Raw genomic sequence first — 25,018 nt, forward strand, 5'->3', positions numbered from 1 at the left:
AGTCAGTCAACACTTGAGCTACTTTTTCAGTCAAAATTTGCGTACGAGAGTGTTCAGTGTTGTTGTTGGGTTTGGTTGGTGAAATTGGCGGCTTTAACGTTCCTTGTCCCTAATACAGTTGTAATTGGTTGGGCCCTTTTAAAGGCCCATTTATAAATTACATAAAACGATGCGTTTTAGGCCCACTTGTCCTGCAAGGCTGAATATTGTGAATAGCGTGATCTTCGCTGTAGCTGATTACTAATCTACCAAAAGTCTAGAATCGCCTATACTAAATATACACATTCGACTCATCTTCTCGAGAAGAAGTGAAATAAATATTTCATAGAGGTAAAAAAACTAATCATGAAGCTTTCTTGTTCTCTGTAGTTTATTAGGTGAAATTATAAGAAATGGATAATGGATGGTGATGTTTGGGAATTGAAAGAATCATCTGTTCGATTTTGCTTGGAATCGTGTTGAGTTTTTTTTTTTGTTTAAGGTTTTTCGTTCCTTGTATGGCATTTAATCGAATACTTGGTGGGTCTTATTGTGGAACTCGTTTGTTGTTCTTGATGTGCTCAGCTACTTTTAATTTCGGTTCTAAAGTTGTAAAGAACTGTATCTACTCTTTTTAGTATTGAAATACTACTGTTGGGATTATGGCTTCCCGAGATGATGCTGCTTCTCTCTGGGGTTCTTGGTTGTTCTGTGGTGGTTACTTGGGTTGGATTTTGGTTTAATCATTCTTGTTTAATTTTATTTATGCAGGTATACTAATTACTATGGAGGCCCAGAAAAATGAAAGCGAAATCCCTGCAAAACCGGCCATGACTTCATGTAGGAAGAAGGTGAAGGATGATGCCACTTTCTTTGAGGACGTGAAAGATCACATTGATGAGTTCATACATGCATCAGTGGATGAACACAAGTCCTGTTTCCAAAAGACCATCAGCAAGGTTCTTTCTCAACTCTCTTATTGAATCTTTTCTTCAGAAATAGGCATGGATAGATTTGGCGTATCTGCTTTGTGTGTTTTAGTACAAATGGCAACTACTTGTGTGTCAGACATGTACTCTCACTCATATGATATTGTTCAATACATTTGCTACTGTTATTTTATATTTCTTTTTACTTCTGGCTTCATGCATTTTGCAGCTTCATTCCGTGATCATCTGTCTTTTAAGTCTTAACTTAAGCTTATGTGGGTTGGTTTCAGATGTTTGGATTATCAAAGGCTGTCGCAGAGAAGCAAGCTGAGGATGCAAAGGGAGTGGAGAGTCAATTGCCTCTTCAGACGACAGTGTCGGAGTAAAGAGTATGTTCTATCCAGCTAAGTTGTCTGAAGATACCATGTCGTTTTTCTTGTTTAAAATCACATCAGTGTTTCCAATATATGATAATCTACAGTAGGAATAGTACTTGGGTGAGTAGTAGAACAATGAAAGCACCAAACTTAGGGGAGAATCTTCCTCTTTAAAGCTTTACCTTTACACATCGAGAAGTTGATACAATCTAAAAGATCGCCTAAGAAATTTGCAGATGATGTTTCAATAATATTACTGTAAGATATTTTCCGACCAAGAACAGAATTTTCAGACACTAAATTAAACAACTGGTAACATATTATTTGTAGCTATTGATCTTACAACATGGTTTCATACATAAAAGAGTCGTACAACAAAGAAGCGAGAGGCATAAGTTGCAAAAGTACTCGCATCCAGCCGAAAGATCCACAAGATATCTATGTTAAGTTTCGGATACCAACAACTATCCAGTAAAGCCGTATGTTCTTTCATCTTGATCAGACCAAGCTGCTCCGGTACATTTACAGATTATCAAGCTTGAAGCTGCAATATACAAGAACATGTTTTGGGAAGCCCATGTCAATAAGTAATATCAGATTTAACATATTTTACAAACTCGTCTCTCATATCTTTGCAAAAAAGAAATATATCAATTCTCGGTTCCTGCAAACTCATCTAGGCAAGACATTGGTAAGAATATTTAAATGCGATTGTTACCAGATAAAGCATCAATCAAATCCTTTGATAACAAAGCCTTGGAAAAAGGAGTCTGAAGCATACCTTTACAACCTCTGACGAGGTTATCAAACTGTTACAGCTAGACATCGTACAATGGTGGAAGAATTTTCCAAGGTAATCACAGTATTAGACCACAGGGTCGTCCCCCAAATCCTTCCTCCTCTCCTTTCCAAGCTGATCTCTGTGCAAAAAACTTCAGTTGAACCCTTGTTAAGGTTAAACATAATAGCAAGATTTCCACCAAGATTGGACAGTCTACAACCATCACGCTTGTCAGGAAGGGGTTCGAGACCCTTCACGCGATCCCAAACCCTCGTAACTGGATCAAAGACCCATATTTTATTCTTGCTACCAAGAGTGAACAACCTGCCATCGATGACGCAAGAACCCACACTCCACTGTGTGTCCAACAACTCATCACTCTCCAATCTACCTTCTTTAGGATCGTAAACAAAGCTATTCTTACGATCCATGATGTAGATCTTTTCATCTATGACAAAACTTCTGATGGTTAAGTCATGCACCTCCACATTATGAACACCCACGACAGTCTCCCAAGTTTGAGTCTTGAGGTCAAAAGCCTCCACCCAATTAGAAGACTGAGAGTCACAACCCCCGATCACGTATAGTTTGCCGTCGACAAATCCCACGGCGGCGCAGCCACGCGCCTGCTTCATGCTAGGGAGGTAGCGACAAGTGTGAGATGGACATTGGACAACAAACCCAGTGGAGACCAATTCGTTATCGATGCATCCACCAAGGACGTAAATCTCCGAGCCAAGCGCCACCATAGACATGCCCCAGCAAGGAATCGGAGGGAACGTCGGAATCGGGACCAATATATGGTTATTGGACTCATTTTCAAAGGGTTTGAAATTGAGAGTGTACCATCGAGGAGTTTCGGTAGCGTGAGATCTGAGCACAACATAAAGAACACGTTCAGTGCAGCCAAGTACTGACCGATCGACGTAGATCTCCGGCGAGGCGATGAGACGCCTGAAGGTCTTGGAGACGAGTGAAATCATCGGGTAGAAACATCTCGGCACGCGAGCGAAGCAATTGAGAATGATTTCATCTGGAAGCAGTAGCAGAGACGACGACCGCGCCGGAACAAGCTGTTTCTTCGGCGGCGGCTCTTCGGCGATTGAGCGAACAGAACTCGAACTCGCAGCAGAAAGAGGCATCACCGCCGCTATGAAATGTCAATCGCGAAAATGCAAACAACACTTTCCCGTTTATATCATCTTTTCAATCACACAATAAATGGGCTTCGGCCCATATTTCTACAAAGGCCTCAATGTGCAAAATTTTATTTATTATTCGCAATCGCAAGTATCAAATTTCCCGCCATGTCTGCGTCTCTCTCTATTAAATTCATAATCTCGCGATCGGCAGGTTTTCCCAGCTTTAATTGTTTTTCCGCTTTAGTTATTAATACAAAGACAATGTTTCATGATAGTGTTGGAATTTTCATTGCAAGGAATCCTTAATACAGCTTCAACTGTTAAAACTGGATATTTCAAAGATATGGATTCCTCAAATTTAGCGTTAAGCTTATGGGAGAGACATGAGAATTTAGGTGTATAATATAAAAACAATAACTCGGTGTTATCCTCTTTTATTCTCGATGGCTTTTTGATTCACTGCAGCCTCATGTCTCTCATCCTGCATATAAGAAAAAAATGGAAGACTATTTAGTCTCTTGAAAGCTTTGTGCTGAAACTCTATGAAAGTATCTGCAAATTGGTGATTTTATTTGGAATTGTTTTGTATTCTTGATTAGCATAATGCGTCTAATTAGGGAGTAGGGACAATACACATACCTTTTTTCCTCATGACTCAGCCTGCCATTGGTGCAGCCTCCACTAGCCCTGTAGTTTGGGAATGGAACGTGACCGTTCTCTATGCTGTTGATATCTTGCACCAGGAGTTCGTAGTGTCTCTTTACCTCTTCTGTTGTTTTCCCACCCACGACTTTGGCAACATTGTACCAACGGTTAGGAGTATCCTGGTCATAGGTAGCTAGAGCCTGCTCAAAGGCTTTGTTCTGCTTAGCGGTCCACGAGCCAGAGCTGTGAGAAGACATTGAGCTTGATGCCATTGTGAGTTATAGACTAATTAGTCGACGATATATGTAATATAACTGGTTAGAAAGATATGCAGAGATTACAAGTCAAGAGGAAGATATGTATACAGATGTTGCATAATACTTCCTCTATATAAGGTGAGTTTTAGGTAGTGCCAGTTGTTACAAATATCTTGCAGAAACGAAGAGAATTTTCAGTCCTTATCTCTCCATAGGAATTGACTAATGAGAAGAAAGAATAAGAAAAGAGAATATCAGCAACTATTGTGGAGATCAGTATCTAAAGATCCAAACTAATCACTAAATATTTGATTATTTTCCTTACTTGGTAGGTATATCGCCTAAATGTGTTTTTACTGTTGTGATAACTTTTCATGTCTTCTTGATTGAGTTAGTGAGGAGTTGCATCAGAGCAGGTTTTAATTCTCACACTGAATTCTTGATTAAGCTTAGAAATTTAGCAAATTATATGTTGGTCTTCATCTACTTTGTGGAAAACTCTGGCCTTAACGTTAGGGAGAAATTTTTCTATTTTCTTTCATAGGTTATCTTGAATTGAAGTCCTTGCAGGAAACTTTTGTTGTTAATTAGACATGTCTTGAACATCAGATAAAGTTACAGCAGACCATATTCTGATGTGGAAAATGTCAATTCTCTTTGAAGTTTGGCAACCATGATGCTTCAATTGGTTAAACGGTCATTGGATATAGAACTTTCTGTTGTTTGGCTTCAAAGATTTGTGGCAGAAAAGATTGTCTTTGTTATGCTTTACTGGTTGTTTGAATTTTACAGTCTTTGTTGTTAATCACCAATACACATCTCATTATCAGTTAAGCACCTGCTTGGTAAGACTGCCATGGTTTTGGGATAAAGAATAAACTACTTTACGTAGAAAGAAAAGTCCGAACCAGACAAAAGAATCTTAATCATGAGCTGGTGGAAACAATATATTCTAGAGATATAGCTGCTAGTTGCAATGGGATTCTGCAACTAGGCAGTCACAATATATATATTCTCATCATTATTTTCTTCTTAATTACATAGGTGTTAAAATGGTAGATAATATACCTCCCACATTTAACTTTCAGGTTTTGGGTAAACTCCTGAGGTGTAGACTGAGAATTCTCAGATAAATTGGTTGTTTTAACGCAATATGGATACTCTGCAATCTGTATCTTACGATTTGTGACATGAAGAGTTACATTGGGTAAGATTTGGTGGATTTACTTCCATATCTCCAGCCTCAGGTTGCAAATTCCTTATAATGAAGGCACCAGGCCCTTTATGAAACACGTTGCCTAGCTCGTGATGATTTGTTTAAATGATCACAGTACGTAGCTTTCCAAGAATATATGTATGATAAGAAAAAGAAAAAAAAAAGAAAAGAAAGTGTGAGCATACACTAGGTACAATATATTCCAAGCATAGTTGTTGGTCCTCATTGCAACTTGAGGAACTATATATCCTGATGTAATTTTTGGTTCCCTAGTAGACTTAGTTTGTGTTAGCTCAATTAAAGATGTAGTTTGTTTCTCTGGGTTTATACTATAGATAAATTGTTATTTGTTAACACAGTTGTAGGAGGGAAATGCAGAGACAAAGAAGCAGGAATCTTCGTCTTTTAGTTATCTTTGATCATAACAACCAAACTTGGACAGATAAAACTCTGCTTGCCGTTTTGTTGGATATGGTAACACTTTTCATGTATAATAGAAATGTATGTTAACGTTTGTTACTAATAAATTAACCCCATGAATTTTAAACCGGTAAGGGTAGACTCGTCAGTCAATCACTACATATAATCTTCTTTATCCAAATTTACTGATTTGAGTATAACAGAGTAATGGTAATGTTTGATTTGTCTTCCAGACTGTTTGAACACGGAGAATGAGTAAACTTAAACTGAGCATTGTTCAATAAGCCTCTTTACACACTTGTCACGTTGACAATAGTCACGTATTAAAAAGCAAGTCGAAATTTTCTGGTAAATTTCAGCACAGAAAACATAAAGAGCTTCTTGTATTATTTATAGTTTGGGCTTCAGAAGGAGAAAATCTCGAATCTCGTTCCATCAAATTTTGGCATGAGCCCATTGGGTCTTATCTTATTATTGTGAACGTAATAATTGCTTTCCGCTTTTTTTTTTTGGTAATGAATTACTTTGCGCTTTAAAATTATATATACATACGACCAAATAATTAAAGGTACCTTTCAAGGAAAGAGATTATTCGAGGTATATTTTCTGTGCCAGATTCAAAATATTAAGCGCACGTTATTTTGTATCGGCGTAAATGAAATCGTGCAAAAATTAATAGAGAGAGAAATGTGGTCAAAGAAACCTTAAAAATATAGTGAACAACACGCGAATTAACATTTCGTTCCAGACATTGAACGATCTGTTTCATCAAAAAAGTAAGCCAAACGAACCAGAACCAAACGGTGACACACAACCAAATCTAAAACCAACCAAACACAGACCAGCTCCAAACCGGACTATCATTGATTACCAGCCACCGCCTCCGCCACCGCTGTAACCGCCATCACCTCCTCCGTAACCGCCTTCACGGCGACCACCCCCACTGTATCCACCTCGGCTACCACCGCCTCCGCCAGAGCCGTAACCTCCGCTACGTCTCTCGTATCCGCCTCCACCGGAGTATCCTCCTCCACCGCCGCTGCGGTAACCTCCACCACCACCGCGACCTCCTCCACCGCCGCCACTTCCTCTTGACTGAGCCTCATTAACGGTGATGGTACGGCCATCGAGCTCTTTTCCGTTCATCTCTTCAATGGCATCCCTCATGGATTTCTCTTCCTTGAAGGTCACGAATCCGAATCCCCTTGATCTTCCAGTTTCACGATCGTTAATGATCTGTAAACAAAATCAAACAGCTCACACAAATCAGCAAAAACACAATCGGATCAAATATTTGGACAAGAACGAAGGAATAAACAGAATCGATCGATCTCCGAGCTCACAGAAGCAGGAAGATGAACGTACCGATGGGAAAAAATAAGTAACAGTAACAAAGAAGGAGAGAACATAGTAACAGTAATCAAGTAACAGAGAAACACAGATCGGAATCAGATCCGCCGAGGATCAGAATCATCGGAATCGTCTCGATCCGGGAGACCGATCTCTCGTGTAACAGACCTTAGAATCGATAACTTCGCCGAACTCTGAGAACGTCCTCTGTAGATCCTGATCTCCGGTGGCCCAGGCAAGGCCGCCGACGAAGCACCGGTACTCAACTTCAGCCATTTTTTTTTTGAAAAGGAAAAAGACAAACTAGGGTTTCGAAATAAGAGAGAGAAAGAGAGAGACTTGTGTGATTTGATATGACAAGACGCAGCCTTGATTTATAGAAGAGGTGTGACGTAATAACTAACTAGGGTTAAAGATATTTTCCAGGGTTTGCTGAAAGATTAGTGTCATTGTCCCAAGTTTTTAAAATTGGAATATTAACTCTGATTAACACACTGCATATACTATGGTTTAATTTTGGTATAGTGATATATATATTGGCCCACATCATGTGATCATTTAGGTAAATAAATATTTGTTTTCTCCTCGTTGCAAGCGTAAAAATATCTTCGCTCTTAAATGACACTTGTATCCCCCTCGGCTCGTCTTTATGTGAAAAAGTAATTGGGTCTGACTTTTTCGTTATTGGGCCTATCTAATATTATTTGGTTAGATTATGTAACTTTCGGCCCATAGAAACTAAAATACAGCTTGCTAGTTGCAAAACCGGTTTCAAGCTTGTAGTAGCTAGCGAGAACAATGAACATGCATGCATAAGAATCATATATTTTGGTACTATTGATTAGTAAACACAAACCCTAACTATTCACAACTCTTACACAAATCTCTCATTCGTTGGCATCTTTCAAGTGTAGTTTATGCACACCTTCTCCACATTCCCAAGTGACACATGCTCCTCCCACAAAATCGCCATCTTTCCTCTAACTCGAGGTAGACCTTCCAATCCATTTACATATCTCCAATTTTTTTTTCATTAAAATCATACAAGTAAACCCCAATTTGATATCAACATGATTATTGTGATACTTATTAGATTGTTTTATGCAGAAAACATTTTTTCTTGTAACAAAATTATAATGTATATATATTAGTATTATATGTATTATCTTAAAACAACTTTAGGCAAAGCATGATTTTATACACAGCTTAATATCTGTAAACACAACCCCTAACCATTCAATCTTGCACAGACGTCTTGCCACGTCTTCTTCCCCTCAGCCATGGAGGTTACGACGGAAGCTGCCTCTTTCAAGCTGACTCGGACTTGGTCTCTGCTATCTCTTTCCCTTATTGTGACTGATGTCTCTGAATCCACTGTTATTGCAAATGGCACACCAAGCTCATCAGCTCTTGCATATTTCTTTCCTATCGATTTACCTATTCACACACACAAACAAATCTTCCCACTCAGTTGCTCTATTTTGGAAAATAGAAAACACTTTTAGTTTCAATTTGTTTAACGTACCAGAGACGTCAATCTTGTGTTTGATGCCATCAGATTTGAGTTGTTTGGAAATGAGTTTGGTTGCTTCCTCGAATTGTTGGTTCTGCACAAGAGGGAAAACCGTGCACTTGATGGGTGCTACAAGAGGGGGGAAACGGAACACGTTCAGTTGTTGATCCCCTGCCTTGCTTGGCCTTGTGCTGATACAATGCTCGTACATACAATACATGATCCGACCAATCCCAAACGATGGTTCAACCACTGACGGAGTGAAAACCCGCGTGGACACTAATGTCCTCTTTTTTAAGATTGACACCATGTCCTTATTGATGGTCACTTTTTTCCCGAGGGTACACACTTCAAACTCCACTTCCCCTTTGGATTCCAGAGTCCCCTTCATCTTCATGGCTTCTTCCTCATTGAGCGCCTAACAAATAATAAGACCAAGCATGTTCTTTATTATAAACCATGAGAGCAAAGAAGCTATTCTAGTAGAACAATAGACTTCAGCCAGTCTACCTGCAAAGCTTCAACCACATTTTTTTGATCTCCCTTAAATGCAAGACCCATTTCTCTCATTACAGGGGTAATAACAAGTTCCTGAAATAAAATAGAACCATATTAGGGACAGGTGTTAAAGATGGAAGAGATAAGAAAGTTGAGCAGAATACCTCTACTTGTATAGGCTCTGCCAATTTCGCTTCAGCCTTAAGAGCAACCTTACTTATTCTCTGCCACACAACAAAGGGTCCACAATCTAAATACAAATGGGACTAATTATAATCTAGCTGGGAAAAGAAATGATGAGAAAAAAATAGAGGTAAGAGGAAAGTAACTTACGGAGTGAGCAAGTAAGTCGTAAGCAGACCTATCTGCAATTCCAACACACTCAATCCAGCCATATGAACACTCAATTTCAGCATCCCAACAATCTGCTGCATAGTGGGCCATTTCATTTGCTTTGTGCTGGCGGAAACGCAGCCGTTCCTTGTCTATGCCAAGACAAACAAGGAAAAGATACACTCTCCCAATGAAGTATCCTAGAGTTTCACTGTTCACAGTGCCCTATTCAAATACAGTACTAGGCATCAGTGTAAGTTCAAAGAGAGGTAGGCGAGAGTATGATTACAAATGCTGACCTTAGCAACAGCTTCGCCAAGGCATAGTTTTTTCGCAGATTGGCCGGACTTTTCTTGCTCTTCTCTTGGAAACATAAGGAATTCCAATGATTCTACATCGGGGAATTTGGGATGCGACTTGTTTTCAGGATCAACAAAGTGCTCAATTTCTGCCAGCAAGAATTCACGAGCTCTTATAGGCCCTTGACGAGGGGATATCTGCGAGTAAGAGGCTACTTAATTATTGAAACCCAGAGATAAAATAGGAAACAAGATCCCTTGTATTCAATATATCAAGTAGAATATTGAAGGGGATATACACCTCATTCCTAAAGACTCGACCAACTTGAGCCACGGCAAAAGGAAGTTTTTCCCCACTGTCTTTATAGTATTCATTAAAGTTCACAAAAATGCCTTGAGCAGTTTCAGGACGCAGGTAACTAAAAGAAACAAGAAGAAAAGAAAGAAAATAACATGATAAAAGAGAAACTCAAGAAAGAAACAATTATTACATGGAAAAATACTCACCCGTTAGTTGAACCAGATGAGCCAATGGATGTTTGAAACATTAAGTTGAACGGGCGAGGAGGATGAGAAAGTGGATTGTTAGTGTCAGGAGCAGTGATACCGTACTCCTGTATCTTGGCACCAAGCTCTTCAGCAGAAAGATTTTCCACAACAGAGAGGAGATTATCCAATTCAGCAGCTTTCTCAGCAGAGATGGTGACATCTTTCTTTAGCCTTTCACAATAACCTTTGACCAAGTGGTCGGCACGGTGATTTTTCCCATTGATCACATCCTTGACCATAAGATCAGTGAACTTTTTAACATGCCCAGATGCATTGAAAACGATCTCTGGTGTCAAGGCTGTACAACCGACTTCAAGCATGTCCTCCTCATTAACGAAATACTGTTAAAAATCAAAATCAAATCATGTGAAGGAACACTGTCTTGTCTATCGAACTGAATTGAGCAGAGATATGTGAGTGATCTTCACCTTACGCCAGAGGCTAAGCACGTTAAGCTCAACAAGGCGACCACTAGGACCGTAATCTAAAAGTCCGGTGACGCCTTTGTAAATATCGAAAGATGGATAGGAGAAAGAACGCTCCTTGAGAATGATAGCCAAGGCCTTTCGGAAAGCCTCAGGCTCCTTCTCCACGGCGGATTTCTCAGAATTCGCATGAAGAAGAGATTGTTCCGTAGAGTTCATCGTAATCGGGATCTCCGCTCACGTTACCAAGTCTTTTACGTTGGTTTACTGGGAAACTGTCTTTTTGATCTTCTTTTATACTATCAACTCTTTACTATCTTCCTTTTTTTTTTTTTGTAAATAAAAAATAAAGTTCTTGAAAATTAAGAATTCCAGATTTTAATTTTTTTTTTTCTAATTCTTTCTTTTAATCCAAAAACTAAACTTTTGTGATTTTCCTTTTTTTCCAACTTGAGTTGACATTTTTCTGCCATTTTCATTTCTTTTCATTTATTACAAAATCTATAAATCATAAACCAAAATTTTTTAAAACCCACTTAAAATCTTAGAAACATTCATGGCCATAATCTTGTCAATTATAATTTTGTCACGTATTATTATTTTGGTGAAACGTGTTTAATGTTAGAACTAACTGGGTTGATCTGCCTTTCCTTACCCGATGGATTTGTACTTACTGGGCTGGGCCTCTTCGCCAAATTACTCTTGTATTAATTTGTTTTATTTTATCCTCGTTTTGTTTTTTTTTGCTCTAGGGCTATATTTTGTTTCCTTACAATATATCGTTTTCTTCTCGTCGGAAATAGATGTTAGTAGTGAGCAAAGATGATATTACAAGTAACGAACATAACCAAAAAGAACAAAATCTCGACAAGCAGTAACGTAACTGAGTTGAGCACACACAAGCATTAATATGGATGCAAGTCCAATAACCGGAGAGTTAGAACTGAAAATACCAAGGGATCATCAAAAAGGCTAACATATAAAGTAGCATCATCTTGAACAATAGTAAAAGAACCAATAAGAATACCACTCAGATTCCAATTCGGCAGATTGGATTCCTTTTAATGAGATCTAGATCCACCTGCAAGGAAGAATGATACACGGTTCGAGTTTAATGAAACACATATTAAGTGTACATTGCAATCGAACAAGGGAATGTTTATACAAAGACGTCAGAAGAAGTAAAGATCTTGTGGTTACCTTGTGTCCAAACAAATCCCGAATGTTGTCTATGCCATATAATATCATCGTCGGTCTGGTTTATGAACAAAAACCAAGAAAGAATCAGCAACGACCATGAAATGTTGAGGAAAATTCAAATTTCTTACCTTTCAAGAGAAAGACCCCAAGCAATGACCCGAACATCTTCGGGGAGACCCATTGGTAGAAGCATTTCGGGTCTGAACATACCCGAGTTCCCTATCTCCACCCACTTCCCTAAACCTTCATGGTAACTGAAATCCAGGAAAATGCAATGTTTTACTTTTTATGTCTATGTTTTACGCATTTTAGAAGATAATATATTTGACCAGTTACCTGAAAATTTCCATGCTTGGCTCTGTGTAAGGGTTGTAAGCTGGCTTGAACCGCAGTTTCGACATCCCTGAAAAGCATGATCGCATAAAGAGGTTTTCTTTCTCTCTCGAGCCTAAGGCAAACCAAATTTCAGATTAAGTAGCAACCTAAAGAAAGAGTTTACCTAAGCGTGAGAAGAAGTCTTTTAATACACCAATCAGGTCTCCCAGTGTAAGGCCCCGATCACATATCAAACCTAATCCATACATGAGATCATTTAACTTACTGACAATAAATTTTTGACAGAAGATGATGCTAACTTTGATTTACATCCCCAACTGTGACAACTCTGACCATTAGAACTATACCTTCAATTTGATGAAACTCTGCAAGGTGGGTCCGATCAACAGCCTCATTTCTGAAGACACGGTCAATGGAAAAGTACTTCTTGGGCACAAAAGGTTTCTACAGTAAGATAGAAATCTAATTATACTACTGAATACTGGAAACCAACGTCTCACAATCTGTAAGCTAAAGTTCAGTTGGACCTGTGCTAGTGCATAAAGCATCCGAGATGAGACAGCCGTTGTGTGAGTACGGAGAAGATTCTTGTTAGCTTCTTCTCTTTTCCAATCATAATTATACCTTTAATGCAAAGGCCATGTCAGAGTGATTGCAAATTATTATTACTAATACAAGGTAGTACGCAGATACAAGTCATTTACCCTCTTGATCCATAACCACCAGACTCATGAACACATTTTACCCTGTCAACATAATCTTCCGGCAGAGTCCTTGTAGTAGAAGGTGCTGCATTCAAAGATTTACGCCTTTAAATTAAGAGGTAGATATTCTTTGAGATGTCAACAAGCAACCAAGAAAAAGTTGTCCCAAACAACAAATTTTGTGACTGAACATTTAAAAGTTGAACCTTTTAGAAAGAAGGTGTCATGAGAATCACGAGCAGGGTGCTGCTGAGGCTGGAACAATGCATCAAAATTCCAGAAGCTATAGAGTATGGGAAACAGGATAAGATAAGCTAACAAATAGCAAAAACTAATGTCTAATAAGATCTCGTCAAGCCTCCATGAAAAGCTGAAGACCAAAATTCTGTAATAATTCGATGATACCTGCTCTCCACAAAGTTGTTTGTTGGCATCTCCTCAAACCTGTGACCACATAAGGCTCTCCATTAATTTTAGCCATCAACAGAAAAATAGAGAGAGATAACGATATATGACAAGAGTTTCTCTCACCCCATCTGAACAAATATGTCTTTAAACTGCTTCCGCACCTAAGGGACAAGAAAAGTATAATAAAATTTTTTATGAGGCTTGTTAAAAAAAAACGGCTACCCAAGCACAATAATAGAGAAGATAACCACTTATATACAATATATATACTTAGCTATACCAAGGGATACAACCAGTTTTTTTTTTGTCAGCTTACCTTGAGAAGGGCGTGAAGATGCCCCGCTTCAAGAGGCGCTCCTTTAGCATTGAAATTATACTCCTTAAACTCTAACTCTTTCCAGCTGCAAATACACCAATTTCCTATCTTAATTGCATATTCAACCTACAATAGTATTAGGAAGTTAAAAAGAAAATGCAAGTTTTAGGACGAACTTTTGAAGATTTTCTCGAGTCAAATCAGTGGCCACTTTCTTTCTCTCGGGAGCATAATTAGGACCTTTTGTTATGGAATACCCCTTCCATATCCTGTGAAGTAGAAAGGATATCAGCTATTGAATGATTTCAAAAGGAACAAAACATGAAAGAAAAGTGGAAACAATTACTGTGGTACTATGAGTTTTCTGGCTTTAAGAGAACTGATACTGTCTCTATCAAAGTCCTGAAGGGGAACAAGGGATGCTTCAGATTAATTTAAATCACTAAGGTAAATACAAGAGACGAACTCTCTACTGAAATAACATAGCACAAACCTTTCCTTCTTGTATTTGTAAAAGCTGGCCTTTCACTTTATCTTCTACATGTTGAATCTACAATAAAATGGTTCAGATTGGTGCAGACTAAACAAACAAAAACGTGAGTTTGTGTACCATATGTTGAACTGATTTATTGACTACCAAACATCCAAAAAAGGAGGTAGCAAACAGAAAATAAACCATTACCTTCCTCGAGACTTGCTTCCCCATTTCCACCCACTTGTTTTTTCCAGCTTGTGAACAGCCGATCTTGAAAACAGAAGGAGCTAGCTTTTTCTGAATAGTAGAAGAAATTTATGACAGTTAAAGTATGACTAACAAAACCCACCATATATACATGTACAAATCCATAACAATCACCTGGAGCTCATCTTTTGATATGCTACCTTCTTCTGGCACAGCTAGGAAAAGTTGTACTTCTGGTGAGCCTTCTGCTGCATATTTCTTCCCTTCATCAGTCAGAACCCAAGTCTCTTTTTTTAAGTCCTGCAGAGAATAATCAACCCATGTTTCAACGGCGCATCATATTGCAATGCAAAACTAGTTCAATAAACCTTGTTAATGATAGAAACTTATGGCACAATTTGATATTCTTCAGTGGCATTCATGGAAAAACGTTAAAATTTCAACAAGATATTAAAACGCCTTAATCTAACACAATAGATCCATAATCCAAACCCTATCGAATTTGTCATTCTCCGCTGACCAAATTCAGTCAAAGAACTCACAATCATGGGGTCGGATACAAGATTTAAGACTACAAATACGCCAGCTAAACGGGTAAGCAGGAGTACCTGAACATCAATGTAACGAAAACCATGGAGACTTTTGATGACATTGACGACTTCGTTGTGGTCGAGGTTGAATTCGGCAGCGAAGTGACCCGAATCCGTGATCTGTTCATTGTTCTGCAGGAACCGGAGTATCGCCTCTTCCGCCATTTAGGTTTTATCGAAAGAGCTTTGCCCCCTGCTCTCTCTTCTTTCTATCTCTTCCGGTCAATCAGAGTAAACGCCGCTTAATCCCATTTTGGATTTTACCCCTCACACCCTAATCTTCTTTCCTTTTTTACTAATGAGCTTTTTACTTTACGAGGGTAAATTTATGCTATTCTTCGTGGAAATAAGGAAACGACGCCGTTTCGGTTGTAGGGTTTAGTGCTGTTGTCGTTCCATCTCACTTGTGTGTTTCTTCCTCCTCCTTTTCCTTGAGATTCCAAATTTCCAATTCAAGAAAATTTGTGCTCTGCGAATCCTACAAGCAAGAGATGGCATCGTTTTGCAGATCAGCGTTAATGGCAGGTTCCAGAAACTTAGCATCAAGATCCAAAACCGTAACTCAAAAGTCCCTTAACCTTAAACCCACAGCGACTTCAGCTCCTTTCGCTTCAATGTCTCAGTCCATCCCTCGCGCTTCAAGGTTCGCACTCTTTTTTTTACCTTTTTCAAAGAAATTTCACTCATTTTCCTTGTCTTTAATTTGTACATGTTTGTGAACTGTTCGAGTATGCCTAGTGTTTTAATCAGAAACCTTTTTCCATACAATTCCAAGGGTTCTCTCGGCTTTGGGAAGTGTTGAAACGATGATGCCGCTTCACAGTGCTGTTGCTTCAGCTCGGCTCAGGTCAAGCATCGCTGCTGATTCCTCTTGCTGGAGCTTGCTTTCCCAGGGTAATTATTTTCTCTCTTTTTTCCTCGTTTCTTTGTTTATTATCCTTCAAATTTTCTGTCTTTATGCGTCTTGTTAAGTGGGTTGATTCTGTTTTCTGCTTTATCTGCTCTGCATTTGAAAAGTTTTGCGACTGAAGATTGAACCTCCAGATTTATTGTTTTAGTAAGCTAGATAGTAGAAACTCTCGTATGAATTGGATCTAAAACTCTTTGAAAGTTGCAAGATTTAGATTGTCTTATTGTATTGTAGCATAATTATGGCAAGAGTGTTTTCATTAGTCTATACTCTTTGGATTCAAAGTCTGTTTTTTTTTTTGCACAAACAAAACTGTTTAGATATGAAACTGGATGATGATTGTGAAAGATATCTTCTTTCCAAGTGAACAAAGCTATAACAAAACTTTGACAGATCATGTCTTGTTGAGATTTCTAGTTGGTCTTAGATTATTTAGTTGCTTCTTTTGATTGTCCTAAAGCCTTGCTTCTCTGACTTGTGTTCTTCTACTTAATGCAATAGGACTTGCCACGCCTTTGTGACCCCGGTCTGCTGGATCTATATAAGGCGGAAATAATCAAAATGTTAGGACTTGCTTTCACAAAATGAATGAACAAGAACAGTGCTTTTTCTAGTTCCATCACTTTTGTTGATGTATCCTTGTGATTCACAAGGAGTTCTTGCAATCTATCTAACGCTATTTGGATCCACACATTCTGGGGCCTCTTTTCTGCAAACTCGGCATTTCCTTTCTTTTGTTCATGATATCAAGTTCTTCTGTGTTCATGCAAATTACAATGAGGAATCTCTGCATTTTTCAATTTCTTGTACTAGTTTGCTGATGCTCTTGCCATTTATCTCGTCTCTTAGAACTGGGAGTTCCTCGGTGACACCATCATTAGCATTGGTCCATGGGATTGGGAGATTCGAGTCCTAGGGACGCAATGTGGCTGCTATTGTACTGTTTTGGACGGGTTTAGGACCAGGTTGTTACCCAACTTGGTTCATGATATCTTGGTTTAGATTTTTTTTTCTTTTGAGCATTGAAGGATATTACACATTACACATCTCAAAATGTTAATCATCATATTTTAAGCGACCTAACGAACAGAAAATAATTTGTACATGGCATTCTAACTAACATAATCAAATTTAAAACCCTACGAACTAATAAATGTAAATCCAAACTTTCTTGCAGTCTACTCTTATTAAACTTTTTCTGGTCACCAAACTATGTACATGTAACTAACTGTATAATATTTTGATTTTGAAACAATACACCAAAAATATTAGAGAACCCCACCTTCACCAGACAAATCATCGTCCAACGCCAATCTCGCCAGCTTTCCGTTTAAATTACCAAAGGGAACAAAATAAAGTTAAAAATGGAGAACAAATTTATCGAGTTCCGCTAGTTATATTTATAAACATAAAATGACTAGTAAAATTTACCTACTTATGAGTAACTTAGCAGAAATATAAGTGGGATTTCTTATACAAATATATATTATTCAGCCTTCCGTACTAATAGTCTGAATCAAAGATTAACTAGCCCCATAATCAACCTTCAGCCATAATTAGTCCAATAAACGTCATTTCCGTTAAGTGAATAGTAAAAAGTCTAATACAAAAATGGATTCACTCTTTTCTTATAGGGTCTCATTGTATCCCCACCTCCTTATCTAGTTAACCGCGTAACGAGATGGACGGGAACAACTATATACAAGATATATATATGTGTTTGTGTGTGTGCATGCCTATATAATAGCCCATGTTCTTACAATAGATAACTCGAACAAGAAACAATAATAAGAGAACTTATAGATAGAAAAAGTCTATATGGGGAATTGTGCACTAAAACCCAAAGTTTTGTCTGAAACCGGAGCTCCGGCGCCGGAGGAGCTGAAGGATTCACTTCTTGAATACCATAAGATCGACGCTGCAAAATCTCTTAGCAACTTGTTCATTCAAGTAAGTCGCTACAAATTAAGCACAAACATAATAATGTAATAACTTTTAGGACGTTATTATATTCTTATGGGCTCGTTTGTGGTTTTTGGTTGATAGGATAAGGCAGAGAAGAAGACAAAAGATGATGAGAAGGTAACACCGGAAACTGTACCGCTAGCTGAAGATCTGAAAACAGCTTTGGCCGAGGAAAAATCTCCGGCAACAGAGACAACTTCTCCGGTAACAGAGTCAAAATACCCGGTGATGGAGGACAAAGCTCCCGCTGACGAGAAGACTACACCTGAATCAATACCGGTGACTGAAGATCTGAAAACAGTTTTGGAGGAGGCAAACCCTCCGGAAACAGAGACAAAGTCTACAACAACTGAGACTAAAGCTTCGGTTGATGATGAGAAGGCGAAGAACGCAGAGGCCGCTCGTGAAGAGAAAGCTATTGACGTTGTGAATGTGAAAGAAACAGAAACAGAAGCGAAAGCAGAGGAGGAAGGAAGAGAAGCAGCAGCACAGTGAAACAGCCTTTGAAACGCTTGTTTCTTCGTTTTTTTATAGCAAAATGTTTTGTTTCGGAATTTTTGTTTAGATGATTATGTTTCCTCGAGAAAAAAGCGTAAACGCTGGATTTATTATATGAATTGAAAACTTCAGATTTCCTCCTATAAAGGATAAACCGATCCGTCAACCAAAAAGAATGTGTTTCTACGTGTTCCGTTTTTTTTTTTATAGCAAATCATTTGTTCTCTATACTAAAACGCAAAGATTAATGGGAACATCAGATGTCTACAACGATTTGAAACGTCCGTTTTCTGCGATTGCGTTTAGAAAAGAATACGTGTTATTAATGGGGCCGTTTATTATCAACACACACCTTCTAAAATTTTGGCTTGGATTCACACGGGCCGAGACAGGCCCGTAGTAATTTAAACTTGTAAGATTATGCAAAGACTTTAGTGGACCGGGAGAAAAAAATATTAAACGGGCGGGTAAAACCCAGATCGGGAATACGGATCCGGATTCTGAGCATTAAATGAAACAACTACCTCTGCTGCATACCTTTTAATTGCAGCAAATTTAAAGAGGCCACCAAACTCTCGAGCCAGTTAAATCTAGACACGTGTTCATAATTTGTTGTAAGTTAGTATAATAAACACAGCCACACTACTACTAACCACCACCGGTTCATGGACGACCCACCAAACGTTTCGCATCGAATGTGTTTTAAAATTAAATGTTGGGAGTAATTTTCAGAGTGAACATATCGATTGATAAAAGCTATCGTGCTTTACAGTCGATCAAAACTGTTTTCTCGTATGATTGATTTAATCATAAAGCTGATGTGAAACGAGGATCAAGGCACGCATTAATTGTTGGTATATGGCGAGATCGCTGGCTAGCTACTTCCATGTTTTAATAAATAATTCGACATTTCTTTTCTACAACATCCAACTGGATAATTGGTTCCATAATGGATTGAACTTTGAGCGGTCCAAAACCATGTGATGATGTGAGTGAGGACTGAGGTGAAGGATCGAGTTCCACAACGTTGCAAATATATAGTGACCATGTATTCCAAATTTAGAGAAAGTGAAAACGACATCTTGATTATACATCTTACATATTTTTTATCCATGTTTTCATTTTACATAATCAGCTAGTACTCTATAACCCGTGAGACGGTGAGAGTGTTATATTAGTACTTACGAGTCATTTAATCTTAAGAAATTAATCGGCCATGCAAGAAAATTCGCAGGACGCTTTTAACTGGTAAAGGAATATAGTATATAGGACATGAATTAAGTCACGTGTATACTATTTTTTTTTTTCTTTTTCTTTCATCTTTTCTTTTAAGTTTAATAAAAAGTAAAAAACACAAATGGATTTAAACCCATACAAAAACAAGTTGAGGCGATTTATATGATCCAGTTACTTATGATAAATGATAATCAACCATAATTATAGTGATCATGTAATTTTATTTTTCAGATATTTTCCTAAGGTGGCACCATCAGTTAGAAAGTCAAAATTTTATATATAGTACAATATACAAAGAAATTAAATTAACTTCCTTGATTTCATCCTATGGTAAAAATAAGTGTAGAAAGAAATAGATAGATATATATAGTGTCTTAATTGACTGGTGAAAGCAATAAAAGGGTTATTAATATCTCTAGCTACTCCTCTCATCTGTAAACGCCCATATATGCCTTTGAGATAGTCACAGAAACATAACCTCAAACCCTCACTCCTCAGTCAAAGACACAGACTAAAGCAATGGCCAAATCTCCAGAAACAGAGCATCCCAACAAAGTCTTTGGCTGGGCTGCTAGAGACAAATCCGGCCTTCTCTCTCCTTTCAACTTCTCTAGAAGGTTTTCCTACTTATCCTTTTCGCTATATCTTCTTATACCAAAATCCAAAATGCAAGATCCTCCTCGTACTCTGTTTCTCTGTGTTTATCATCTGGTGTCTTGCATCTTATTTTCCATCTATGTTTAACAGAATCTACATTTAATCCTAGATCTATTACAAAGTTTTGTTGTTCTCTGTTGTCTTGTTTCTGTATGTAATATATAGATTGGTGTGATTTCTACTCTGCAGAGACAATGGTGAAAATGATGTGACAGTGAAGATCTTGTTTTGTGGAGTTTGCCATACTGATTTACACACCATCAAGAACGACTGGGGATACTCCTATTACCCTGTAGTTCCCGGGTAATCTAAAATAAAGTTCAAATAAATATATTCATTAACATTTCGTCGGTTATATATATAAAACTTGATTATATAATCCAGGCATGAAATCGTTGGGATCGCTACAAAAGTTGGAAAAAACGTTACCAAATTCAAAGAAGGAGATCGTGTAGGAGTAGGAGTGATCACTGGCTCATGCCAATCTTGCGAATCGTGTGACCAAGATCTTGAAAACTACTGTCCTCAGATGTCTTTCACTTACAATGCGATTGCATCCGATGGAACCAAGAACTACGGTGGCTATTCAGAGAACATTGTGGTCGATCAGCGGTTTGTTTTGCGGTTTCCCGAGAGCTTACCAAGCGATTCGGGTGCGCCATTGCTGTGTGCTGGAATCACTGTGTATAGTCCAATGAAGTATTATGGAATGACTGAGGCAGGGAAGCATTTGGGTGTAGCTGGACTTGGTGGACTTGGTCATGTTGCTGTTAAGATTGGTAAAGCTTTTGGTTTGAAAGTTACTGTGATTAGTTCGTCTCCGGCGAAAGAAGAGGAAGCCATCAGTCAGCTTGGTGCTGATTCGTTTCTTGTCACCACCGATCCTCAGAAAATGAAGGTAAAGAGAGTAACTTTGTTGGTTAAATCCGGTTTTTTTTTATCGGTTCAGTTTCAGAAGGTAAAAAGAGTGACAATTATATTGGATTTGTTTGGTTTGGAAAACTTTAGGCTGCAATTGGAACTATGGATTACATAATCGACACGATATCAGCAGTACATGCTCTGTATCCGTTGCTCGGTTTACTCAAAGTCAACGGAAAGCTCATCGCTTTAGGCCTACCTGCAAAGCCTCTCGAGCTACCAATGTTCCCTCTCGTTCTCGGTAAAACATTTAAAAAACTTCTCAGCTAGGTCTTATTGGCGTGTATGACAAGTTAACTCCACTTTCCACTTACTGTTTTGTTTACAGGAAGGAAAATGGTTGGAGGAAGTGACATCGGAGGGATGAAGGAGACACAAGAGATGCTTGACTTCTGCGCTAAGCACAACATTACGGCTGATATTGAATTGATTAAGATGGATGAGATTAACACTGCCATGGAGAGGCTTGCTAAGTCTGATGTTAAGTACAGGTTCGTGATCGACGTGGCTAACTCCTTGAGCCCTCCATGACTCAGCCGAATCTAAGGATTCTCTGTTGAGGAGGCTATACAATCTATTTCATAATCTTGTGTGTTATGCTTGTGTTTGTGTCTCTCGCGTTGAGTTATCTTCGTTTCATGCTTTCAGTTTGAGAATCGGTTTATTCTCAGACAAGTTACCTTCTTTCTTTGTGTTTCTTCTCAATGCTCATGTTCTGTTTCTTGAGAAATAGAAACTCTTTTCGGATTCGAGATAAATTTACCAATCTCCGGTATGGCAATAATATAAAGATGGATTTGATAAATCTAAATGTGTTATAAAGAAGCTCCATATGAAAATTTGTTAAATAATGAGATTTTTAAAAATCAACATTTCTTAATTAATATGGAAATTACAATGAAGCTATTATGGGAGAAGGAGCCGGGGAAGAGTCGCCGGAGTTTGGATGCTGGCAAAAGCCACGGAGGAGATTAGCTTCCTCAGGCGTAAATCCGAGAGAAGTGAGCATAGCAGGCCAACAATTAGTTGTGATGACTTCGACGGCTTCACAACAACTAACACCGAGTTTTGTTTCGCCGTTGAGAAAGAAGAGAACGATCTCATTTGTGCACGATTTCAGCTCGTATAATGCGTTCCAGCATTCCATTAGTCCTCCACTTTGGAGCCTCGCCGCTATGTTGGATGACTCCGCCGGGAGATATCTACCCGAGACGGTGGTGTTGTTTATGAGGAGGAATAGTGTAAAGGTGGAGAAGAGGAAAGTGGTGTTTGAAGCCATTATCTATTTGGTGTTGCTTTATTTGCTTTAGTGGTTTTGTGTGATTCGATTGAATCGTGATCGTTTGGCATATATAGTCAGCTGTGCTTGGGGGAGGATATAATTTTGGGTTAGAGGAGATTAAAAGAGTAATTAAAGGTTTTATTAGTGGGGAAGTAATGAGCGTAGGTGACTATGTAGTGGTAGAATGTGATTAAGCAGGATTAGTGAAGCGTCTTTAGCTTTTTGTAAAGAAGAGTTACGGAGATACGAAAGGTTTGTTTTTTTGTTGTGAATTTAAATATAAAAGTTTAAGATATAAATATATTATTGGATTACATAAAACAACAAAAGTGGCTGTAGTTTAGTGGTAAGAATTCCACGTTGTGGCCGTGGAGACCTGGGCTCGAATCCCAGCAGCCACAATGTTTTTTACAAAACTTTTGTCCGTCGAAAACGTGTTGTTTTCCCTTTTCATCCTGGGTCTCCAATCTTCTTAAGCGTTTTTAATGGACCTCCTTACCACAGATACTTATTGAAAGCCCACCATACATTTCCTAAGCAGCCCACATATATTAGTATATATCCTTCAAACAAAAAATAAGTTTAATGAAATGTAAAGACAAGAGCCAATAATAAAAAATATAAGTACGTAAAAGTGGCAAGAACTAAAATAGACTTATGAAAAGAGTGGCCTATATACACTAAAACTCTATAACCTCGTTTGGGTCTGGCTAGTTGGAACTTGCCCTTTTGAGCTCAATCATTAGGATTTTATGGTTTAATCTTAATTTGTTTTTCTTTTTTTTTTGGTTTAATGTGATTAATCTTAACTATTGAACTCCCATAATCGTAGTATATAATTATAATTAATTAGAAAAGCTCTTTTTTAATCATACGACTTAACTGTACAGTCCCGCCGACCGCGTACTCGGTACTAGTATGGTGTGTACCGTACCCTATACATACATAATCTTATAATATTACTTTGGCATTTGCGAAGCGTAATTGTGTTATGTATATTATCTTGGTTCACCATATTAACGTACTTCTTTCGAATTTACGAATCTAACAAATAATGAAAAGTAGCGGATAATAAATATACCGTACATTGGTTTAGGAGAGTAAAGACGGAGTTAGTACTAGAAGTATCAAATCACGTGCATACTGCATACCAATGAAGTTGCTAGATCTCTCATACAGCTTTAGCCGTATTGTTCGAATCTTGGTTTGGTTTGACCATTTTATTTCATATATCTTAAACGGTTGTCTAAGCAATATATCTGATGATGAAAACCAAAAAAAGTGATAAAAACTCATATGTGAAAAATAGCTACCGACAGATTCTGAGTAACAACACAGTAGACAAAAATTGAAAGAAAAAAGTAGTTAAAATAGAAGTTCTCTTCTTTGTGGAACTAATTCTAAACAAGAAAAAGACACGAGTCATTGACCTATATTAACTAATAATAGGAGTTGGCATTTTTAAATATAATCTCGAATAGCGAATAAGTACGATTTAGTGATAAAAAAGAAAGAAAAACTAATGACCTTTAACTGTAGGATAACACAATAATTCGATTCGATTAAACAATGGTGCCTATCTCTATTATTCGCCAGTTTGAAAATAATGCGACACAGTGAAAACAAAATTAAAAAAACATGCTTCACTTTAGTGGTAATTTCCGTCGGTGCTGATAGTATATCTCAATTAATTATCATAATAATTAGTTTTGGATTGAATAAATTATCTGATCTGGTGGAGCCTTTGTAGGCCATCTATTGCTTTTGGCCATATATCGACCGACGAATATTTGCACTCCCCCGGATTTAAATAAAATATATACGCTTTGCAACAATTAATTATAGAGTAGAGGTCACAACAACAACTTCTTTATGTGTGTACGTGGCTTTCAAATTGGATGTTTTCAGTAGTAAGACTTAAAGAATAAACGGGAATCAAATTTGTTAAGTTTAATCATGGTTTCTAAAATATAAAACCAAGTATATTATAATACAGTATGGTGCAACTACTCAAGATGTTACATATGTTTATTAAAAAAGAAAAAATATATACGGTAGTAAGTATATAACAGCGATTATTATCCAACTGGTTAAACTAAACGCATCTATATTATACCTGGATTAGCAAGTACTTGTACAAATCGGCTTGTTGATTTTTCTTTTGGGTGGTCACTCACTTCCTTTATTTGTTTTCCCCAACTGCTTGGTTGGCTGGTTGATGAATATGGTTAATTTTGGCTACTTCTATATATATTTATGAGCGTACGTATTATATATTCTAGTTCACTTGTGGCCAACTTAGCCATCGTACGTATTAATTTGATAGAGAGACTAACTTTGTACCATCCAAATTATGATTCGGTTGTCATTTCGCCATCAAAATAATAGAATTTAATTATATACCTAATACTGCAAAGACATGGACATTTTAACAATTCCATTTACGATCATTCGGTATATTATAGTAGTCCATGCATTTTTTTATTTTATTTGTATTGATGACATAGTTATCCTCTAATCAGTTTTAATACTCGCTAGTAATACTTATTAACATCATCATGTCATATTTATAATCTAATCGAAGTTGACCTGGTTAATTT

The 25,018-nt window shown here is 37.8% G+C and overlaps 10 protein-coding genes and 1 non-coding gene across 14 annotated transcripts; 5 read left to right on the forward strand and 6 right to left on the reverse strand.

The window, feature by feature from the left end:
• The first annotated feature begins 238 nt into the window (after window positions 1-238).
• LOC17880518 lies at window positions 239-1,536 on the forward strand. 2 transcript variants are annotated; one of them, XM_023778702.1, is made up of 3 exons: window positions 239-330; window positions 751-938; window positions 1,199-1,536. In XM_023778702.1, exons 2-3 carry the CDS (start codon window positions 765-767, stop codon window positions 1,292-1,294), a joined length of 270 nt encoding a protein of 89 aa, XP_023634470.1. In that variant the 5' UTR covers window positions 239-330; window positions 751-764; the 3' UTR covers window positions 1,295-1,536. The 2 variants fall into 2 exon arrangements, with proteins under 2 accessions (XP_023634470.1, XP_023634469.1); XM_023778701.1 differs by lacking the exon at window positions 239-330 and adding an exon at window positions 401-519.
• Window positions 1,537-1,563: 27 nt separating this feature from the next.
• Window positions 1,564-3,236, reverse strand: LOC17880660 (F-box/kelch-repeat protein At4g39240). Its single transcript, XM_006283885.2, has 2 exons — window positions 2,067-3,236; window positions 1,564-1,829 (listed from the first exon to the last, which is right to left on the reverse strand). The coding sequence occupies exon 1, from the start codon at window positions 3,206-3,208 to the stop codon at window positions 2,090-2,092; it is 1,119 nt and encodes a 372-aa protein (XP_006283947.1). The 5' UTR covers window positions 3,209-3,236; the 3' UTR covers window positions 1,564-1,829; window positions 2,067-2,089.
• A 328-nt stretch (window positions 3,237-3,564) lies between these two features.
• On the reverse strand, window positions 3,565-4,139 carry LOC17877922 (protein RADIALIS-like 1). Its single transcript, XM_006284768.2, has 2 exons — window positions 3,848-4,139; window positions 3,565-3,689 (listed from the first exon to the last, which is right to left on the reverse strand). The coding sequence occupies exons 1-2, from the start codon at window positions 4,123-4,125 to the stop codon at window positions 3,665-3,667; spliced, it is 303 nt and encodes a 100-aa protein (XP_006284830.1). The 5' UTR covers window positions 4,126-4,139; the 3' UTR covers window positions 3,565-3,664.
• A 2,283-nt stretch (window positions 4,140-6,422) lies between these two features.
• On the reverse strand, window positions 6,423-7,450 carry LOC111829717 (glycine-rich RNA-binding protein 8). The gene is made up of 2 exons (XM_023779668.1): window positions 7,265-7,450; window positions 6,423-6,982 (listed from the first exon to the last, which is right to left on the reverse strand). Exons 1-2 carry the CDS (start codon window positions 7,370-7,372, stop codon window positions 6,614-6,616), a joined length of 477 nt encoding a protein of 158 aa, XP_023635436.1. The 5' UTR covers window positions 7,373-7,450; the 3' UTR covers window positions 6,423-6,613.
• Window positions 7,451-8,161: 711 nt separating this feature from the next.
• LOC17878631 (glycine--tRNA ligase, mitochondrial 1) lies at window positions 8,162-10,973 on the reverse strand. The gene is made up of 9 exons (XM_006283263.2): window positions 10,717-10,973; window positions 10,247-10,629; window positions 10,041-10,158; window positions 9,740-9,937; window positions 9,441-9,665; window positions 9,272-9,331; window positions 9,120-9,200; window positions 8,622-9,027; window positions 8,162-8,533 (listed from the first exon to the last, which is right to left on the reverse strand). Exons 1-9 carry the CDS (start codon window positions 10,930-10,932, stop codon window positions 8,325-8,327), a joined length of 1,896 nt encoding a protein of 631 aa, XP_006283325.1. The 5' UTR covers window positions 10,933-10,973; the 3' UTR covers window positions 8,162-8,324.
• A 550-nt stretch (window positions 10,974-11,523) lies between these two features.
• On the reverse strand, window positions 11,524-15,203 carry LOC17878212 (phenylalanine--tRNA ligase alpha subunit, cytoplasmic). Its single transcript, XM_006283570.2, has 18 exons — window positions 14,968-15,203; window positions 14,534-14,659; window positions 14,360-14,449; window positions 14,171-14,227; window positions 14,024-14,079; window positions 13,854-13,946; window positions 13,678-13,762; window positions 13,485-13,522; window positions 13,359-13,397; window positions 13,160-13,236; window positions 12,954-13,038; window positions 12,777-12,873; window positions 12,597-12,693; window positions 12,413-12,484; window positions 12,250-12,316; window positions 12,042-12,167; window positions 11,914-11,968; window positions 11,524-11,794 (listed from the first exon to the last, which is right to left on the reverse strand). The coding sequence occupies exons 1-18, from the start codon at window positions 15,112-15,114 to the stop codon at window positions 11,744-11,746; spliced, it is 1,458 nt and encodes a 485-aa protein (XP_006283632.1). The 5' UTR covers window positions 15,115-15,203; the 3' UTR covers window positions 11,524-11,743.
• A 90-nt stretch (window positions 15,204-15,293) lies between these two features.
• LOC17878446 lies at window positions 15,294-16,962 on the forward strand. 3 transcript variants are annotated; one of them, XM_023778664.1, is made up of 4 exons: window positions 15,314-15,592; window positions 15,725-15,843; window positions 16,361-16,422; window positions 16,709-16,962. In XM_023778664.1, exons 1-3 carry the CDS (start codon window positions 15,441-15,443, stop codon window positions 16,378-16,380), a joined length of 291 nt encoding a protein of 96 aa, XP_023634432.1. In that variant the 5' UTR covers window positions 15,314-15,440; the 3' UTR covers window positions 16,381-16,422; window positions 16,709-16,962. The 3 variants fall into 3 exon arrangements, with proteins under 3 accessions (XP_006286303.1, XP_023634432.1, XP_006286302.1); XM_006286241.2 differs by lacking the exon at window positions 16,361-16,422 and having other exon boundaries at window positions 15,294-15,592; XM_006286240.2 differs by lacking the exon at window positions 16,709-16,962 and having other exon boundaries at window positions 15,317-15,592; window positions 16,361-16,671.
• Window positions 16,963-17,629: 667 nt separating this feature from the next.
• LOC17879192 lies at window positions 17,630-18,473 on the forward strand. The gene is made up of 2 exons (XM_006284550.2): window positions 17,630-17,809; window positions 17,906-18,473. Exons 1-2 carry the CDS (start codon window positions 17,678-17,680, stop codon window positions 18,317-18,319), a joined length of 546 nt encoding a protein of 181 aa, XP_006284612.1. The 5' UTR covers window positions 17,630-17,677; the 3' UTR covers window positions 18,320-18,473.
• Window positions 18,474-20,015: 1,542 nt separating this feature from the next.
• On the forward strand, window positions 20,016-21,941 carry LOC17879974 (probable cinnamyl alcohol dehydrogenase 9). Its single transcript, XM_006283922.2, has 5 exons — window positions 20,016-20,175; window positions 20,405-20,518; window positions 20,600-21,113; window positions 21,224-21,377; window positions 21,465-21,941. The coding sequence occupies exons 1-5, from the start codon at window positions 20,078-20,080 to the stop codon at window positions 21,665-21,667; spliced, it is 1,083 nt and encodes a 360-aa protein (XP_006283984.1). The 5' UTR covers window positions 20,016-20,077; the 3' UTR covers window positions 21,668-21,941.
• Window positions 21,942-21,956: 15 nt separating this feature from the next.
• Window positions 21,957-22,652, reverse strand: LOC17878001 (egg cell-secreted protein 1.4). Its single transcript, XM_006286117.2, has one exon. The coding sequence runs from the start codon at window positions 22,413-22,415 to the stop codon at window positions 22,029-22,031; it is 387 nt and encodes a 128-aa protein (XP_006286179.1). The 5' UTR covers window positions 22,416-22,652; the 3' UTR covers window positions 21,957-22,028.
• A 95-nt stretch (window positions 22,653-22,747) lies between these two features.
• Window positions 22,748-22,819, forward strand: TRNAH-GUG. Its single transcript has one exon. It is a non-coding gene; the product is annotated as a tRNA-His (tRNA).
• The last annotated feature ends 2,199 nt before the right edge of the window (window positions 22,820-25,018 follow it).

Source organism: Capsella rubella, unplaced genomic scaffold (genome assembly GCF_000375325.1).
Source record: "Capsella rubella cultivar Monte Gargano unplaced genomic scaffold, Caprub1_0 scaffold_7, whole genome shotgun sequence".
Classification (NCBI taxonomy): Eukaryota; Viridiplantae; Streptophyta; class Magnoliopsida; order Brassicales; family Brassicaceae; genus Capsella; species Capsella rubella.

Bases quoted from the DNA above. Each gene is read 5' to 3' on its own strand.
- LOC17878212 (XM_006283570.2), bottom strand. From the start codon at position 15,114: ATGGCGGAAGAGGCGATACTCCGGTTCCTGCAGAACAATGAACAGATC. The intron at 14,450-14,533 runs GTGATTGTTATG...TCTACTATTCAG, and splicing joins TATCAAAAGATGAGCTCCAG to AAAAAGCTAGCTCCTTCTGT. The intron at 13,763-13,853 runs GTTCGTCCTAAA...GTGTATTTGCAG, and splicing joins ACTCGAGAAAATCTTCAAAA to CTGGAAAGAGTTAGAGTTTA.
- LOC17879974 (XM_006283922.2), top strand. From the start codon at position 20,078: ATGGCCAAATCTCCAGAAACAGAGCATCCCAACAAAGTCTTTGGCTGG. The intron at 20,519-20,599 runs GTAATCTAAAAT...TATATAATCCAG, and splicing joins TATTACCCTGTAGTTCCCGG to GCATGAAATCGTTGGGATCG. The intron at 21,114-21,223 runs GTAAAGAGAGTA...GGAAAACTTTAG, and splicing joins CCGATCCTCAGAAAATGAAG to GCTGCAATTGGAACTATGGA.
- LOC17878446 (XM_006286241.2), top strand. From the start codon at position 15,441: ATGGCATCGTTTTGCAGATCAGCGTTAATGGCAGGTTCCAGAAACTTA. The intron at 15,593-15,724 runs GTTCGCACTCTT...TACAATTCCAAG, and splicing joins TCCATCCCTCGCGCTTCAAG to GGTTCTCTCGGCTTTGGGAA. The intron at 15,844-16,708 runs GTAATTATTTTC...CTCGTCTCTTAG, and splicing joins CTGGAGCTTGCTTTCCCAGG to AACTGGGAGTTCCTCGGTGA.
- LOC17880660 (XM_006283885.2), bottom strand. From the start codon at position 3,208: ATGCCTCTTTCTGCTGCGAGTTCGAGTTCTGTTCGCTCAATCGCCGAA.
- LOC17879192 (XM_006284550.2), top strand. From the start codon at position 17,678: ATGGGGAATTGTGCACTAAAACCCAAAGTTTTGTCTGAAACCGGAGCT. The intron at 17,810-17,905 runs GTAAGTCGCTAC...TTTGGTTGATAG, and splicing joins TTAGCAACTTGTTCATTCAA to GATAAGGCAGAGAAGAAGAC.
- LOC17878001 (XM_006286117.2), bottom strand. From the start codon at position 22,415: ATGGCTTCAAACACCACTTTCCTCTTCTCCACCTTTACACTATTCCTC.
- LOC17880518 (XM_023778701.1), top strand. From the start codon at position 498: ATGGCATTTAATCGAATACTTG. The intron at 520-750 runs GTGGGTCTTATT...TTATTTATGCAG, and splicing joins GGCATTTAATCGAATACTTG to GTATACTAATTACTATGGAG. The intron at 939-1,198 runs GTTCTTTCTCAA...GGTTGGTTTCAG, and splicing joins TCCAAAAGACCATCAGCAAG to ATGTTTGGATTATCAAAGGC.
- LOC17878631 (XM_006283263.2), bottom strand. From the start codon at position 10,932: ATGAACTCTACGGAACAATCTCTTCTTCATGCGAATTCTGAGAAATCC. The intron at 9,938-10,040 runs GTGTATATCCCC...TCTTACTCGCAG, and splicing joins GTCGAGTCTTTAGGAATGAG to ATATCCCCTCGTCAAGGGCC. The intron at 9,201-9,271 runs GTATTCTGCTCA...ATTTTATTTCAG, and splicing joins CAGAGCCTATACAAGTAGAG to GAACTTGTTATTACCCCTGT.
- LOC111829717 (XM_023779668.1), bottom strand. From the start codon at position 7,372: ATGGCTGAAGTTGAGTACCGGTGCTTCGTCGGCGGCCTTGCCTGGGCC. The intron at 6,983-7,264 runs GTCTGTTACACG...TTTTGTTTACAG, and splicing joins GCGAAGTTATCGATTCTAAG to ATCATTAACGATCGTGAAAC.
- LOC17877922 (XM_006284768.2), bottom strand. From the start codon at position 4,125: ATGGCATCAAGCTCAATGTCTTCTCACAGCTCTGGCTCGTGGACCGCT. The intron at 3,690-3,847 runs GTATGTGTATTG...TCTTATATGCAG, and splicing joins CTGAGTCATGAGGAAAAAAG to GATGAGAGACATGAGGCTGC.